Genomic DNA, 19,128 nt, shown 5'->3' with positions numbered 1-19,128 from the left:
GCAGCCTAATGTAACTATCTCTTTAAAAATGTAAATAAGGGAAGGGTAGTTTAAATCTCGCATACTGGAATGTGTAAACTGTGCTTTGATTTTGAGCCATTGTCACTTACTGAAGAGTAAAAAAGATTACAGTAGGCTCTCCACATTTGCGGCTTTGATTTTTGCAGCTTTGATTATTTGTGGGTTTGATTAATATGTTCTCTCTGGTAATCTCTAGGTCCTCCAGCACAAGTCTGTTGGAAGCTGATCACAGAGTTGTGCTGGTGGACTGAGCGATTCCTAGAGAACACACTTCTCTAGGCATTTGTAGGTACTGGTTCTCCAGTATGATTCTGTGGTCAGCTTCTGGCAGATGTTGACCATAGAGTTGTGCTGGAGGCCGTAGAGATTCCTAGACACAAGTTCTCCTGTAAAAAAAAAGAAAAAAGAATAGTGTCTTTTTATTTGTGTTTTTCCACTTTTCCAGGGGCCCTGTTCTCCTAACCCCAGCAAATGTGGAGGGCTCACTGTAGTTGTTAGTCTCAACTAGACTAGATCCATTGAATCAGCTGCTGAATGGTAAATCTATATTTATGCAATGGGTCTACTCCAGTTGGATTTATCCTCTAGGTGATATATTGTGTGTTTAATGTAGCATAGGAAGCAGGAAGAAAATATCACTACATTTGTGCAAAGCCAAAGATTTATAGAAAGTATTGTAGAAAGCACTAAAACAAACAAAACAAAAGAACATACCCCACACAATCCTTTAAAGGGACAAAAGCAAACAAGCCCATACATGCCAAATGAGAAGTGAACATGTTCCATGGCCAAAAATTGCTGAGTATCCACAGGATGTGGGGATGGAATGGTGTATTGTGCAAAAGGTTCTGACAGAATCTGCAGCAGGAACATTCACATTGGAACAGTTTATTGCATACCTCACTTTTAAAAATGAAGTTTAATGCTACAAACTTGAGCACTATTTAGTACTGATTTTTGAGTGCATACTTATTTTATTTTACACAGTGTTCAGTCATTCACGTTTGTAAAAAATTAATGTGCAGATTCTAACAGGGAAAAGAAGAGTAGCCAAAAAAAGAGCATGACACGTGCGTATTTGTTTTCCAGCCTGTGATCTGATATACACAGTTCTAACCTCTTAAGTATTATCCCATTTCATCCTGCTTGATGCTACATTAGTTAGGACATATAGGGACATTATTTAAGTAATGTCACAAATGGCATAAAATTACAGGAAAAATGTTTTGAGTCCAGCAGCATTTTCAATTTCTGTAACTGTATTCAGTCAATTTAACCATTAAAGCAACTTCATGTTTAGGCTTCAAATATATTTTTATCCTTCTCAAGTAAGTGGGCCACATTCACACACACCCCACATATTCACACACACCCATCTTGCTTACAAAATCTTAATTTTGAAAAGGATCCCTGAATCTCACCAAGAGTTGTGTCATAACCTAAGCAGTGTTAACATTTCCAGAAACAATTAGTATATAGCTTGTAGTACCTTTGCTTCATAGCAGAAATATACAAAAGTATAGCCCTCCCAAGGTTCCTGGACTGCAGCTTCCAGTGTTTTCCTTAACTGGCTGTGCTGTGCAGGCACATGGGAGTTGCAGTCTAACAGTGACATCTGGAAGACCACACTTCTCTGCACTGTTAATTTTAAAAAGAACTGATTAAGAGGTCAGTGCCTGGTTTTGTTTTGTTCTGTTTTTTTGGTTAATTACTAATTCTTGTACAGATTGTACATTAAAAAATGCAAAAATGAAAATATTTTTCTGTTTGCTTGTGTGCAGCTGACCTCACGCTATTTAGTAGATCCCATTGCAACTGAAGAAGAAAATTTTATTGATCAGGAAAATATATGAAAAACTAAAATGGAACTAGAAAATCCTAGTAGCTAGGCTGTCTAATCTTTTGTTCTCAGTGATAGGTTTAATTTATCTTCTTCTCAGCTTCTAGAAATTTGATACTCATTTTAAAAAATGCACAGCATTTTTGCAGTCCTTAACAGAAATTATATCTTCATAAGTTGATGCTGTATCAGTATAACAGGCTGTAAGAATTGTTGACCCTCTCTCAATAACACTGCAGCCGTCTTTACCTTTCCTGATGCCACAGTCTGTTCTGGTCTGGTATCTCAGTAAACATCTGTCTTACAAGTAAAATAGGTTTGCCTAGATTTGCAGGAGGATCTCCAGGTTTTATCCCCTCTATACAGCTCTGCTGACTCAGTTTCTTTAGGAGAAGAACTATGAGTCACAGCACAAGATTTGCCTTAAGAATGCCCCTTGTTTGATTTCTGGCCTCAGTTAACACAATCAGACAACCTCTGATAGGGAAGGTTTATGTTGGAAATGCTGCAGAGCACTCGTCAATCAGAACAAACAGTGCCTGGCTAAATGGAACAACAGTCTCGTCTTGTATAAGGCATTTTTTAATTTTCTTTATTCTGCAATGTTCTCATCAATACAGGTGGATTGAAAATCTCAGAGTGTGTTGACCATTGCAGGGGGGAAATTCAGCAGTTAGAGGTAGGACAGAGATGCATAGAACTTTTTAATTTTAATTAACTTTATATTTTTCAGAAATAAATGATAGTGACAGCAAGCCAGGCAGCAGCCAACAAAATCTGAATGGCACCAGAAGATGGGCTACATCCCTAGAAAATTTATTGGAAGACCATGAAGGTGTCAAGAGATTTAGGGTTGGTATTTTAACTCTTACAGTGCACTTAAGCTTAAATACTGTTTTAAACAAAATTCTGTAAATACAGTATTGTATTCCAAGGAGTACATGGTGTGTGAGGATCCCAACCAAAAGAATTGAGGAGATGCTTCTTTCTAGACTGGTTTATGTCTGATGAGAGATATTGAACTTATGTGAGAAGATATGTAGGGCTTTGATAATTCAGAACTTAAAACACACAACTATGCTGGGTTTTTTTTTAATGCAAAAGATGCTGAAATCCACTTCCATAGAATATTTACTTCTACATTTTTAGTGTGCTTTTTGGCACTGGCATGAAGGCTTTCCTTACTCTTGAGCTGGTATAGTAAGATGCTAACCAGTATGACCCTTACACTATTACTAGAGCTCTGTATTCAAGACAGATGGGTGGCGTGACAAATTGTAGCATTTCTTTAAAGTGTAGAAAGGGCACTTTTTGTTTTACAACTCCAAGAATCACCCTGGAAGCTTGACCATACTAGCTAGGTCTGCTGAGAGTTGCAGTCCAACAACATCTGGTGGATCAAATGATTACCACTCTACTTTTAGATTTCCTGTGCTTTGCTTTATTATATGCCTATTGATATTGAAATCCAAGGCTGAATATAATTTACTTTTGCAGGATTCAGTTACTTCTGCAACTGGAATCGGGACTTAACTCAGTCCTGTCTACAATTTTTCATGTTATTGAAACCCTGCTCCTAACTCCCTGGAGTAGGTTTTTAGGACACATGAGAGGGGGTCAGGCACTGGAACAAGCGGAATCCAATAGATCCTGGTCAAAGTGTATCCTCAAATGTAGAATTCCAGTAGAATTCAATTACCTTGTGTTATTGGGAACCTAGGTATTAGCAGCTGATATTGTAAAAGGTTTTTTGAGCAAGAGAATGTGGTCATTGTTAAGAAGATGATCTGTATTACATTTCAGTGCTATGTGTGGGTTTCATATCATTGTGAAAGTGTGTCTACTTTGAATGACATTTCAAAATGAAAGTAACAGTGCCTCTTGGTTTTATATATATTATTAAATATTGATATATCTTTTCACACCTTTTGGTTTAACTTTGGGGCTGTACAGACCGGCCTGAAAGGGTGGTGTGCAGCCACCCCTTTCTGCTCCCAAGGGACACTGCAGCAGCCAAATGCGCAGTGTCCCTCTGCTCCTAAAAGAACCCATAAAAACCAGGTTCTTTTAGGAGTGTGTACCCGACACCACGAGTGCACCATTAGTGCACTGTGGTGCATCAGTGATGCCAGCACAACAACATATGAATGCTGCACAGCACTTGCGTCACGGGCGCGCGCCCCATGTAGGTGGGGCCGTGCAGTCATGGCAGCACCCTTATGTCCTAGGGTTCAGGGCATGTGGTTGCTGCATGTTCCCGAACCCTAGTATCGGCAGCGCCACACCGCTTTTGGCCTGTCTGTACCGGGCCTTAATTTACTAGAAAATACAGTCTTATTTAAATAAATAATTTTGGGGGAGTCATAGTTTTATGAATTTAAAAATTTGGCAAGGTGATATGGACTAGACATACAGATGGTTTCCAAATAATAATAAAAGCTGATCTTACAAGTTTCTATTTGAATCTGTTGCATTTTCCTTCAATGTAGTTAAAGAAAAAAAGACATTTTCTCACTACTGAAATTATTATAATCAGTTATCTTGAGTAAATATATTTGTCAAAATCATTTGAGCAGTTCAGAATCTTTTCATTTTTCCTACACTGTAGAAAATGAAAATTATAAACTCACAGCTGATATATTGTCATATTATTCCATTATAGTCCAGACATACGGAACAAAATTAACTACTTCTGCTCCTTAAATTTATAAAATATTTAGCAAAATTCCTTTTTTATTATTGCTAAGAGCTTCCAATTAAGATGACACTAGGAGATGGCTGGTGGATTTACAGTTATGGGACTGGCGAATGAACTCGGTATTTTGCCATAGCTCTCACTACAGCTGCTCTAAATTGAACAGTCTCTCTGCCACTGCAGAACTGCCTACCATTTAGTTCAGAGCAGATGTGGGAGGATGACAAAATCCAGAATGGATTCACCGGAGACATTTCACACTATGACTTTATAGTGCTATGTTTCCTCTTACTGTCATGGCAACATTCTGTGGGATCCTCCTGGAGTTTGCAATTTAAGGAAGGCATCTTCCCCAAACTACAAGCCCTAGGATTCTTTAGGATAGAAACATGGCAGCTAAAGCAGAGTCATAGTGCTATCTATAACTGTGTAATGTGAAAAGGGCCCAATTTTTCTGTTCCTATTGATCCATTGTTTTCTGCACCAACATAGCATTTTCATCATATGTTCTATTGCCCTAAGTTATAATTATAAATGTGTTGCTATTTTTATGTGGAAACTGATCAGTCAAGCCTGACTTTGTGTTGGATTTGATTGGTTGTTCCTAGCAGATCTCGGCTGGCTGGTTTGCTTCACCACAGTCCCCCCCCCTTGTCTGAAGTATCTTATAGTTTCATCTCCTTTTTAAAAAAAAATCATCTTCATCCTACCTCCATTCCTTCCACTTACTCTCCTATACATCTCACCATTAGCCTCACCATTCTCTGTTTCAATTTTTAGTTGCTATTACTGAGTTCTGGGATCAAGTATAGATTTCATTGACCTCAGAATGGCTGGATGTGAGTTACGTAACTGTCTGGATAGGCATGTTGACAAAAGACAACCTGTTGACGCCAAAACACACTGGCCATCCTGGATGAGATTGCTAACATTTGACTAGGTGACATTTATAAATACCCCTAACAGTTCTCTTTTTTTTCCTTCAGGAGTTTTTAAAGAGAGAATTTAGTGAAGAAAATGTTTTGTTTTGGCTAGCATGTGAAGAATTTAAGAAGATACATGATAAGAAACAGGTAATTTTTTTCAAATTCAGTCTGAAAAGATCTCACATTTCCTCATGCCCTATAAATCTTTTGTACTATAACTCCCACCACCACCACCACCATCATCATCATCCAGCAAGATGTCCATTGTTGTGGTTGTGTGCCTTCAAGTTGACTATCATAGGGTTTTCTTGGCATGATTTATTAATCAGAGGAATTTTGCCATTGCCTTCCTCCAAGGCTAAGAGAATGTGACTTGCCCAAGTTCACCCAACAGGTTTCTCTGGGTGAGAAGAGATTGGAACCCTGGTTTCTGAGTGTCTTAGTCCAGCACTGAACCCACTATACCATGCTGGCTCATGATGTCCATAGTGGTTGGGAGTTATGGAAGATGTAGCCTACATCTTGATACCAGGGTATGGAAGGCTGCTGGACTTGTTTCCTTGTTCTATTCTATATCCATACAATGGTGGAACTGGGGACAGGGGACAGGGTAGCCTACCTAGTTATTTCCGATAATGACCTCCTCAGAATTAACCTTTTATTTGTATTTAGGTTGTTGTTGTTGTGTGCCTTCCAGTTGTTTCTGACACATGGTAAATCTAAGGGGAACCTATCACAGGGCTTTCTGGGGCTGAGAATGTGTGTCTCACCCAAGTGGGTTTTGACAGTCAAGTGGGTAATAGAACCCTGCTCTCTAGAGTCATAGCCCAATACTCAAACCACTACACAGTGCTGTCTCTCTGTATTAGGGTAGCAAGAAAGTTTCTTGACAGATGGTGTATACCATTCAGCAAATGGATATTTTTTTCTTATGGCTGAGCTAGGATTTGAACCCTGGTCTCCAGAATCATAGTGCTCAGACCACTACACCATACTGGCTCCTTAGTTCCCTTATAATATGTTATACATATTCATGTTACATATTTTGTGACTTAGTCTGTGGATGAGTTACATATAATTCTGGTTTTCCTGCTTAGTGCTTCTGGTGCATAGTACTAGCCTGAATTATAGAATAGTAATAGTAATGGTCCTATAATCTGTGGTGGCCTATATGTTTTTTGGGTTAGATTCCCACCTCTGTGTCCATGGGTGTATGAGGTATGTTGGTGCTCATTTCCTGGGATGAGACTTTAGAAGACATAAATAGGATTGCAAGATAAAAATCTAATAAAGGAACGAAAAGTTGCATTGTTAAACTTATTTAAGGGACAACATAAAAGAGCTGTCTCTATGCTGTTGGCTAGTAGGTGCAAGATTTGTAATAGAAAAGTTCTGAGCTAATCTGAGCTAGGAAATATGGAATAAAAATTATGGTACATTGCTTTAGCCAGAAAATTTTTAACTTATCTGATAAGCGTTGAATACAGTGCAATCAAAACCAGATGCCTTTTCTTGGTCCAATATGACATAGTTTTTATTTTTTTACACAAAATATGGTAAATGTGAGACGGTCACAACCTTTTTATTTCTACTTACAGAAATACAGTTAACTCAAAGATTCCTATACATCATTCCTATTAATTCTTGTTTGTTATCTCCAAAGTCTTCTTATGAACTGAATTTTAAAGAGTCTGTTCTGTCTAGACAGCATCACACATAATCCTTATAAACAATGAAATAAGACTTAACAAGTACAAATTACATTATGTTATTGTTTATTGTTTTAAAAATATTTCAAAGGTTTTAAAAAGGGATTTAAAAAGTTATATCATTGCTTTGGAAACATTGCCTCAAGGAAAAACATCTGGATTCCCTGCTGTAAATGAGAAATAGCTGTGGATTTTTAACATCTTTTGCCTTATGAAGAAGTAAGTGGAGCTTTGAAAGCCTGCATGATGTATTTTACATATTTTGGTTGGCAAATAAGTGTATCATTTTTGTGAAGCGAGAATTTGTTACCCTATTAACTGGTTGTCTGGAAAAAATGATAAAGACTTTTCTTGCAATATAGTTATAAGAAATAGTTCCTACATTGTTTATATAAAAACGTCTGTAAGAAAACACAATGAAAGTAATACACTAGTTTGACTGGTGACAGAGCAATTACCCTTTACTAATGATTACTTCGGACTACAACTGGTACAACAGGCGCATTACAGACCGCCTAAAAGCGGCGGTCTGCCGGCGCTGCTGGTTGCTCTGTGCGGGAGCTGCAGCTGGAGCAAAAAAGAAGCCCCAAAATGGCGCTTCTTCCCACAGCGCGGTTATGATGCCGCGAGGCGCCAATGGCGCACTCGCAACGTCATAAGCGCTGCGCGATGTGCGGATGCTATGCGTCCAGAATGTAATAATGGCGGTGCCTGTGTGTATAGGGTGCCGCCATTATTACGCCCCCATCACGTGCTGCTAGGGGTGAGGCCGGTGTGGACGCTATGTTCCCGACCAACCCCTAGCACGTGACGGGGGTGCCTCAAGAGCCAGTCTGTAACAGGCCATAGTCACCCTACTTACATCTGTGTGTGAGACAGGAACTGGGAATAAACACGATAAGGGTGCTAAAAGAAATAGCTTGATGGAGTGTGAAAATAACATGGAAGCAAATCTGCTTGCTCAGGTTGAGAGCAAAGTGCTGACTCTGGTGGCTATATACCAAAAGGAGATGTGAAAGTTAACCAAGTTGTAATTTGACTGTAATTATCCTGTCCCAGTGAGGATTCAGTCTCTGTCTTGTAATACATGATTAATTCTGCAAAGAAGCATTTGACATGCACATTTCCCAAAAGGGATGCTAAAAATATGGTTAGCCATATCACAACTTACTCTTTTTCCTACATTAACATATACTGTGAGAGCTTTACATGTGATTCCTCCAGACCCAGGGTCACACAGTGTGTGTGTGTGTATCCAGTTCTCTTCTATGCCAACATTCTCTGAAGATGCCAGCCACAGATGCTGGCGAAACCTCGGAAATAAACTCTTCTAGAATATGGCCACATAGCCCAAAAAGCCCACAAAAACTTTACATGTGATTGTTTCTACTTGCTTTTGTCACTATCAAGAAATTGTGCTGAAATTCAGAATAGCAGTATAACTATTCCCAGAGTTGGCTAAGTCTGGCGGGATACAAACCGCCATATAGTACGTATTCTATACGTACTAGGGTTAGGAAGGGGCGGTGCTTCCGCACCCCCCTAACCCTAGTACGTATAGAATACGTACAAGATGGTGGCACCCTTTCCACATGGGCGCCGCCATCTTTACGTACTGGACGCTTAGCATCCAGACGTGTCGCGGCGCTAATGACGTCACAAATGCGCCCTTGGCGCTTCGCGACGTCATCAGTGCGCCGCAGAAAGAAGCTCCGAAATGGAGCTTCTTTTTTGCTCCGTGCGGGAGCCGCGCAGTTTGGCTGCTGCAGCTCCTGCACGGAACAAATGGCGCCGGCGGGAGACCATCGCAAAGCGGCGGTCTGTATCCCGCCAACGTCATTCTTTTGCTGCTCATTTCTGAGGCTTTTTCACTGGTATCAATAAGTATAAAGAGGATATTAGTGAATGATGTAACTTGCCTTGCATCTTGTAGTTCATCAGGATCTCCTTTCAGTCTGATCTGTTTGTTCTATCAAAAAGTATCAGTTTTTTAAAATGAGTAATATATATATATATATATATATATATAGCAAGCAAGTAGTGGAAAAGTTGCTATATTTAACATGAAATCCTCTGTATCTGGCTGATTCTTTTTTCAGATGTGCTTATACTACCATTCTGTAGATGTTTACTCAAAAGTAATGACTTTATCACATGGGGAAAAGTGACAGGAGCATAGCAGAATGCTTCTGTCACTATTGCATTAGTGTGCTAAGATTATCAGATGACATCGCATGACATCACCATAATCCATCATTATCAGGTGAATAAAGAGGAACTCTAGTGCCATTTTTCATTCATGGGACTTTCCAGTAAATGAAAAATGGCGCTAGAGTTCCTCTTTATTCACCCGATAATGACAGGATTATGGCAATGTCACATGACATTGTCTGATAATCTTAGCACACTAGACGATAGTGACAGGACCATCTCATTATGCTCCTGTCACTTTTCCCCATGTGATAAAGTCCTAAATTGCATTGTATTCAGTGGTGCCAGGGATTTTATGTGTTTATGATTGTAGTCTATCTAATTCAAGGTTGGAGATCATGTGGCCCTTCAGATACTTGTTGTTGATGATACTTCAGATACTTGGTGTGCCTTCAAATCATTCCTGACATATCACAGCCGTAAGATGAATCTATCATGGAGTTTTCTTGGCAAGATTTTTCAGAGAAGGCTTGTCATTGCCTTCCCATGAGGCCGGGAGCATGGGACTTGCCCAAGATCACACAGTGGGTTTACATGGCCAAGCTGGGAATCAAATTCTGGTCTCCACAGTCATAGTCTAACACTCAAACCACCAGGCCATGCTGGCTCTCATGCTGAAACTCCCAGCATTCCTCACTATTGGCTATGCTAGCTAATGCTACTGAGACTTGTAGCCCGGTGTCTTGAGGGACATTTGATTCCCACTCTTGTTCAACCTAATGAAACATTATAAAGTTGTCACAGTATTTGTCCATATCTAAGAATGTAAATTTACTCTTCATTTCTATTTCATATATATTATACTGTTAGGCTTAAATTACTATATCCACTTTTCTTCATTTAATATAATATGAATCAATTTAGTTACTCAGAATAGTACAGCAAACATTAGTTGTTACTAAGTGAAATTGAAAAGAATGGAATAAAATGTAGGTCTTCTTCTCTCAGTGGGACTTAGGCCTTAAACAGATGGGCCAAAGGAAACAGTGTCAGGCCGCTTTGCAGGCATGGCATTTAGATGATGCACACTCCCAGAGCGGTTGGAAACTGCGCTGTGGCCACGCTAAGGGGTGGGGAGCTGTACTAAAAAGAAGCTGAAGGATACTGCTCCTTCCACAAAACCTTCAACCCTGCATATAAACACCCTAATACTAGACTGGTCCCAAAGGAGCACCCCATCCTGACCCTAACCCTAAAGCAGTTTATAAATGCACTGGTGCAGGTGCACGTTTAAAAAAGAATGGAGCTGGTGGTTGGGGAGGCAATGGAAAAAAGGAAAAATGTGACATCTCCAGTGGCTATAAGTATAACATACACAAACCAGACAGTCCAAGATGGGGCATGGGGTGAAGGGGGGTGAAGGGACACATGGGGTGGCAGGATTGTACATTGCCAGTGTTTTACTGGGCACACCCTTGCTCTGCTGCCCAGTGGAGGGTCAAAGGTGCGACTGTGTGCATGTTCAAAGGGGGTGATCATCCAATGAGATGGCATGTAGGCAGGAGGCAGTCACTGGCATTGTATTCCTACGATGGTGCGCATGGACGGGGTGGGGGGGGGCAAACGTTTTTTTAAAAACACCCTCAGCAGCATGGCTTAAGGCTGTGCCGTGTGGTCGTGGCATGTGCATGTGGGCTACCTTGGCAGCAGGTGGTATGGTCAGTGGACTTTCTGCCCACTCTTGGAAGAAGCAGCTTTGGGCTGCCCTTTCCTGCCCATCTGCTTGACCCCTTAGTTTATATTTTGCTGTATTATACTTTAAAATGGTTTTATTATATTCAGCTTTCATCAGACATGAAGGTAGTTGAGAATTATTTTAATTTTATGATATTGTATAGCAAAGGTCTGAGAAGTCCAAGAAGCTATATTTAATGTAAGACTGATAAAAAGTTAAGGTAAGCTAAATATGAATAAGTTTTTTCTAACCCGTATAGCTCTCAGATACAAGAAAAAAGAACAGTTTCTCAACAATACTAAGGGAAAAAATGAGGGTGTTGGTAGGTGGTGGATGGAAGCAAAAGTTAACAAAATGAAGATGTAGGACATGTAAACTGAATATTGTTAGAAGCATCTTATCTGCAAATGGGAAAAATCTGGTAGAAAAAGTATACTTTTGCTTGTTTTGAATAAGATGGAAATAGATGAGTATCTGTTAGGATGCTTGAAGTCTAGTTAGGTTTGCCATAAGCAAGAGTGCATGCCTTTGACTCTGCTGCTCCACATGGTACTTTTAACTTACGAAGGCAAACTTTCTGTGCATATGCTATGTGTTGTAGTTGCTGTACTGTTACTGGGAGCCTTATCTGCAACTAACTTGTAGTCAATGAGATAACCACTGAAAAATACAGTTAAGATAGGATATGTAAAAAGACCTTTCTGAATCCACAGATGTGTTTCAATCCTGGCATCCATTCCACTTACATAACAGAGTTTTGTCCATGGAGTGAGGCTTTCCTTTCTCCCTCTGTAGCCCACTTCAACTGCACCTTTCCATGATTGTTTCTCAGGACTTGTGGGACCTTCCAGAACAAGGTGATATGTGATGTGGGGTACAAACAGCAGGAAAGGATGATATTGATGACAACCAGTTGCCCTGTGCTTAAACAGAATAAGCCAGAGCATCTTAAGATCCCAGCCTGTAGGTCTATACAATAAGAAAAAAAGCTTGCTTAGTAAATGTGTATTTCCCTTCGCAGATGAAAGCAAAAGCGAATGAAATTTACACAACATTCTTGTCAAGTAAAGCTTCTTCTCAAGTCAATGTTGAAGGGCAGTCCCGTCTGGATGAGTCAATACTGGAAGAACCTCACCAACTAATGTTTCAGAAACTTCAAGATCAGGTACAGTGCTAAACGTTTCTCAACAATCTTGAAAAGGTAAATAGCTCCAACCTGACCAAACGACAAGCTGCATTTTTACACCATGTAAGGCCTATAGCTGAGGAGGGAGCAGTGTGGTGTGTTGCTTTCCTGCCTTCCTGCAAATCTTGAAGCCAGATCTGTGAAAACAGCATGGCTGTTTCTGAAAGAGCTAATGTAAATGGGCTTGTCATAGATGTGAGGGAAGAAGCTATCTCCTAAAAATAACTGTGGCCTGTTACAGACAGCCAAAATAAAGCTGCTTCGAGTCACTTTGGAGGTATGATATTTCAATGATGCATGAGTCCTAAGAGTCTGGAAGCTTCACTAAAGCTGCACTCCAGTCCTTAGGACCAGAGCGTGGCTTTGGTGCGGCCTTTGGACTCTTAGGACGCATGTATCATTGAAATACCATACCTCCAAAGTGACTCGAAGCAGCTTTATTTTGGCTGTCTGTAACAGGCCAGTTTATAGAATTTATATGAAAAGTGTTAAGTAATTACAAACACAACTTAAATGTAGGGGGAACAAAATCTCTTATAGAAGGATCATATTTTATAACATTTGTCAAAAAACTGTTAACAGAATTGTAATCGTAGAGAATTAATCAAAAAACTCCCTGAAAGAGTATGATTTAGAACTAACCAGAAAAGCATCAATGTACTCTCTGTTGTTTGTTAAATATTTATATATAGCTTTACCACACACTTTATTTTCACCATCTTCAGCAGGTTGAATATTTTGTCTACATAAAATTAAATATACTGGTTTATGTGCCAGTTTATGTTGATTAATGATCTGTATCCTTTAAAAGAAACTCCACCAAAGACAGTGGTCTCAAGGATGTTTCTACATTCATATCTATGAAACAGTAAAGGGCGCTTGACATGATTTTCACCCCAAACATCCTCATGATCTTTCCTATTGGATGTGTTCCTACAACATGGTTCTATGAAAACTGTGGCTTGTCATGAAGGAGCAGCATGCTGGTGCATAGTTCTCATTCTCTGTCACATGCAATGGAAAAGGCTAGACAGACCATAGAACTTCTCTCCACAGTTCATTTACCATGCCATCTGGTAGTGGGCAGCTTATATTCTCTGATTTGTTCCCTCCCAAAAGGAAAAACAACAACAACAACTGAAAATAAACTGTGGAGTGTGTGTGTCTGTCTGGTTTATTTAGTTATTAAGCAGCATGCCTATGGATTGCTGGGCTTGCCACATTATGCATGTGTGCCTCTGTGGTAGTATTGTTGTACTTTCAGTTTGAATCTGCAGGTGCCAAGCTAGGAAGCATGATTTTCTGGTATAATGCAATATCAGAGCTCTACTATACATGCTTTCATTTTCTTGAGTAAGATTCATAGTCCTTGCTGAAGCATGTTTAGTCAGAATTATTTAGTCTTTGAACTGAATAGAGTCCACCTGTGCCTTAGGTGGGCTTGCCATCCGCTGACTTGAGCTTATATGGATGGCATTCCTCCTAGGCTGAGTGGGTATGACTTGCCTAAGACAACTCAGTGGGTTTCCATGTCTGATTTGGATTTTAAGTCCTGGTTCTAATCCAACACGAAAACCACTGCACCACCAACATGCTTAATCTAGATTTTGTTGAATTTCTTCATATTCCACCTCTGTATTTCCATCTCTCTTTGTATAATGCTGGAAGACTTTGCTTTTGCTTCCTGTGTGGAAATTTGTTCACATTTTCCATATGTGTTTCCCATATGACAGGTAATTATATATGTACTTTTCTTAAATTACACATTTTGGTACATATTTTCCCCACTGATATTATTTTCAATTTGCATTTTTACGATGTATGGATGATTTAGTGTATTTTTTATTTTCTCAAATTAAACCACACATCTCACAAATATGTTAATTTATCTGACAAGCTGCACTTTGACTTACAGTAAGTTTTGTGAGGTGTGAAAGTCACTAAAATCCTTCCAACTCAAGAATTATAATGTTTCTCTTATCTCACATGCTACTTACAAATTGTGCCTTTTCACCATTTGGGAACTAATTTAAACCTGTGAGATTATACAGACATGCAGTCCCAAAAGCCTGAATAATGTCATAATCTTTGCCAACCCTGATCTCCCAATGTCCTAGTTCAGCACTCATCCACCACACTACACCACACTTATTCTGATATATACATTTACCTAGAAGTAAATCTCATTTAACATAATCCTGTATAGATATGGATTATGCACTCAAAATGTTTCTCATCAGCCACGAATGTGCTTTCAGTCACACTGTGTTTGGTTCTCTTTTGTTTTACTGCACTAACTACATGACAGTCAATCTGTGTAGATTGCCTTATGTGCAAATGGCAAATGGTAAAGAATTCCATGTAAGCAATTATCAACTCCATTTAGAAAACTAGATTTCAAGCAATCCATAAATCACCAAGATCATGAAGACTGTTTCCCCTATTCTGGTGAATTTCACTTCCCTTCTGTCTGACTCAAGTGAATGTAACAATAACATGGGAATCAGGAAGGGGCTGAAATTGGTTTGCACATATCATCCCAATTCTAGACATTCAGATTTCTCAGGCGCTGATCTGTCCCTCTGAAATTGTGGGTGGGTAATAGTGTCAGTTATCTCATATTTTGCTAATCGGAGCTATCACACCTTCCAGAATAAAAACAACAAAAAGGGAAGATATGTTGCACACTTTGCTCCACCTCTCAGTTTAGATTTGAGCAAAATACTTCCTATATAATAAACTCTTAACCTGAACTTTGAGAAGTTCAGTATCAAAACAAATAATAACATATCAAAGTGTAAATGATGAAAATAATTGTGCAGGGCAGTGTTGTATTTCTTTCTTTGGTAGGTTCCTGAGTCAGGCTAACACTTTAAAATTAGAAGACCAAGTTTAGGAAATACAGCTGTTCTTTGTAGCAATGCTTCCTAGACTTCCCCAAACTGGTACATACCAGATGTTTTGAATGTCAAATCAGCTCCTGACAGAATGTGCTATGTACTTTTAAGTCTACTGCTATGCACATTTACTCAGAAGTTACTTCAGCTGGGTTTTAATGATGCTTACTAGCGTGCAAGTGTAACATGGAACTTCAATCTTAGAAGCATATCTTGCAGAATCAGAATTTGTAGTTGGAAATTGGTCAGTTTAATTGGATCTTGGACAATCTAAAAATATTTTAATAGTAAATAGTATTTAGTATAGTAAATAGTATTTTAATAATAAGAATGTGTACTAAACTAACAATCTACATGTAGGATTAATACCTCAAGTCAGCAACATCTTGGCAATAAACAGACTAGACCAGCAGTGTGCAAGTGGCTAGGATCTTTTTTTTTTTTTTGAGCTGCAACCCTGAATGCCACTGCTGAAAAATATCTGCAAAACATTTGTTTTGGTTTTTAGCAGTTCAGAATCCCCCTAAACCTATTGCGTCCAGCCCTCCCCACAGAACAAAACTAGAGGTGCATGTCCAGTCACCTCCAGTTCTTCATTTTGCTTTAACATTTTGGGGGTAATTTTATTTATTTTATTTATATCCCGCCTTTCTCTTAACATGGAATTTTGGGGCTCTGTGCAGCCTGTGGGAGCCACAAAAATTCAGCACCCAGTCCTGCCAAATGTATCCCTACTGTATCTAGAGGAGTGGGAAAAGACATGGAAGCAAGTCTTTTAAGATTTAATATTTTTAAGAAATTGAATTCTGGTTCCCTTTTAGTTTAATTAATTTTTAACCCTTCACATTCTCTCTCTCTCTTGTCTCCTTTTCTCTTTAAAGGGAACCACAATCAAATTTCTTTTATAAAATATTTATGCAAAGCCAGTAACCAATCTAAACCACATGGAATTTAGTAAAGTGTTTATAACAGTAAGGGAAAGGACAGAAGTTGTATTATTACGGTATATAGAGACAAATATTACTCATTGCTCCTTAATGTATTACATCCTCAGGCCAGAAGGGCAGTTAAGGACTTGCTGTTCTATCATTAGCTCTTTTCCAAGCAGTATTTTTTTTTTTAAAAAAAAAAAACTCAAGGCAAAAATCACATGCCTTTTAAAGAGCTTTTCTTATGACTAGAGAATCTTTCACCACTTAAAGTCAGAGTCAGAATCATAGAGTTGGAAGGGGGCCTCAAGGGCCACCTAGCTCAACCTCCTGCTCAATGCAGGATCTCTAACTAAAACAGGTAATGACCCACCACCTCTCCAGGGAATTGGTTCCACTGCCAAACTGCTCTCATTGTTAAGATGTTCCTTCTAATTTTCAGTCAGAATCTACTCTCCTGTAACTTCAGACCATTAGACTTGGTCCTATCATGACCAATCATCAGAGAACAGACCACCCCCCTCTCTGTGACAACCCTTGAGGTAATTCAATTAATATATATGATTGCTTTTCAGATTTTTTTCTGAATTAAATATCATTATATTCTCCCTGTCCTTGGTTTGATCTAGAGAAAACTTTTCAACTTTTAAAAATGAAGGCCTGTTCTTAATTTGTTTTTTATTTGTTTTATTTATATACCGCTATTCCAAAGATCATAGCGGTGAACAGCAAGTAAGCTAATTAGCAAGTAAGCTAATTTGCCCCCAACAATCTGGGTACTCATTCTAGCGACCTCGGAAGGATGCAAGCCTGAGTCAAGCTTGGGCCCTTTTGCTGGTCTTGAACTCGCAACCTTGTGGTTTCGAGTGAATGGCTGCAGTACAGGCATTTAACCACTGCGCCACCAGGGCTCCATACTGCGCCACCATACTGTTCTTCCCCATAATTAAAGCAGGACAGATAAAAGTATATATTTTACCTGTCCTGCCACTCTTCCTCTGCGCAGGCATACCCCAGTTAACAAAGCCTCTGACAAAAAAAGTCCTTTTTATGAAATCTTTGTAAGCCTGCCCAACCCCCATTTTCCTCTTTGCCCTTTGTCTAGCTGGAAAGTTTTTAGCAGCACTGGCATTGGGAAGATGTTGAAGGAGTGCTGGTGACACACACTTCAGTGTTGGATTGCAGCACCATTGTGCAGTAAACAATGTAATAAAGCTTGAGCTGGGAAAGAATGGGATTCTACTGTAGCTGATCCTGCTTAGCTTTGTGTACCTGTGTGCGCGCCCAACAGCAGGCAAGGTAAATCCAGCTGACCCCAGAATTCCTCACTGAGCAAACAAGAGGGAAAAGAGAAGAACATATAAGCCTTGTTTACTAGCTACTCCAACAAATTAAAAAAGCATAGATCTACAAGTCTGGCCACTAAAATGGAAATCATAAGGAAAGCAGAGGCTGGTGAAATAAAGAGCCATTCCTGGATATATTTTAGAAGAAGCATTCAAATTGTCTATCAAAAGTTCAAAAGGCATCTCTTTATTTATGCAAGGCTTACCTGACCTAGTTGTTTCATTTTACCTATACATACTGTTAGTTATGAATAACATTCTGGGATTGTAGTTTTATGAGATATTTAGCTTTCTCTGCTAGAATGCTCTGCTGCTACAAAAGACTACAAATCCCAGGATTCCCTAGCATTGAGCCATAACAGTTAAAATGTGAAATCTGTATTATTTCTGTAGTGCAGGTGAGGCCCATACTGTTTATCTGATTGGGAGAAATCTAAGGGCTCAACATTCATCCTGCTTCCCATTGCACCATGTTTTTTCTTTTTTAATGTATAGAAAACTCATTGCATTACAGGAGTGTTCAAAAACATTATTTCACATCTGCAGTCACCAAATGACTGCTATGTGGCTTTGCTAAATACATATCTCTCTCGTGAAAACATTAGGATCTTAACACATTTTCTTGGTGTGATGATTAAAGTTTCTGAAACACATTTTATACAAAAAACTATTATATTGATGAAATGTGATGTAATAGACTAATTCCTTAACATACCATTGTTTGACAGCCTGCATGTTGCAGGTCAGAAACATTTGCTTTTGTTTAAAGTTACTCAAAGCTTGGAAAACACATTGCTGGTTTGAAAATTCACAGGTTCCTTATCCAGTAAACATGATGTTGTAGCTGTCACACAATGATGCATGTTAATATAAAAGTTGTTGCAACATAGCTGTGTTGAGTTCCTGCAGATGCAGAGAGAAAAGGAAAACAGATGTTTAAAACCCTCAAACTAAAGCTTCCTGTTACACTGGACATATGATATATTTTAGAAATAGACCTCAGAAACTACTGTTTCAGTTTTCTGCACGTGAGATTTGTTATCCTCCTTCACTTGAGAATATAAAGCAGCTCTTAGTATTTCACTGACTTTGACCACTGTAGTAGAATTCAAAGGCATAGCCATGTTAGTCTAGAAAATCAGTATGTAAAGGGATCTTGTAGCACTTTTGAGACTAACTTGATAGCATGAGTTTTTGTAGACTGCAGCCTACTTTCTCCCAATGCATCGGAGGAAGTAGGCTGAAGTCTATGAAAGCTCATGCTACAAAGTTCTTTCTTTCAGTTAGTCTCAAAAGTGCTACAAGATCTCTTTGACATCATTAACATTGCAATCCAGCAAAAAAGTTATTATTCTTTTCTTGTCAGAATTGAAGTTTTTGTTCTGTGTTCTTTACTGTTGAAATACTTGTAATGTGTATAATGTTCTGAGGGAATATCTAGGAGTCTTGGGGGTATGCAAACAAATCAGCATGTTTAGAAAGAATGGCCAGAATCCTGCTGGGGACTTATGTCTTTATGGACTTACGTGTATGCAGGAATTAGAACTGCACAGTTCTGTAGCATCCATATTCAAGAGAGCGCTGCTGTTTTGTTGCTATGTAGCAGAAACAGCAAAGTCCCCGATGTCCATTGGTGCCTGATAAACAGTGGGAATAATGTGCCTTGGTTTCCAGTGCACATCACAATGGTCCC

At 39.1% G+C, this 19,128-nt stretch overlaps 1 protein-coding gene across 3 annotated transcripts in view; it reads left to right on the top strand.

Moving 5' to 3' along the window:
• The window catches only part of RGS10 (regulator of G protein signaling 10), a 44,006-nt gene that overhangs the window by 20,355 nt on the left and 4,523 nt on the right, over window positions 1–19,128 (top strand). For 2 of the 3 annotated variants that reach the window (XR_016279817.1, XM_089507820.1), the window contains exons 2-4: window positions 2,595–2,713; window positions 5,543–5,629; window positions 12,099–12,242. Coding sequence is in view for 2 of the 3 variants with exons in the window: in XM_089507820.1 (XP_089363946.1) it covers window positions 2,595–2,713; window positions 5,543–5,629; window positions 12,099–12,242 (350 nt within the window). In the remaining variant the exon portion in view is untranslated. The remainder of the gene's footprint in view (window positions 1–2,594; window positions 2,714–5,542; window positions 5,630–12,098; window positions 12,243–19,128) is intronic. The other variant, XM_089507821.1, reaches the window with a different exon arrangement.

This window comes from Sceloporus occidentalis, unplaced genomic scaffold (assembly GCF_023333645.1).
Source record: "Sceloporus occidentalis isolate IW3139 unplaced genomic scaffold, rSceOcc1.0.p SCAF_2, whole genome shotgun sequence".
In the NCBI taxonomy this organism is placed as follows: domain Eukaryota; kingdom Metazoa; phylum Chordata; class Lepidosauria; order Squamata; family Phrynosomatidae; genus Sceloporus; species Sceloporus occidentalis.
Note: the sequence above shows the minus strand (reverse complement) of the source record. Positions and strands in the feature narration are given on the sequence as shown.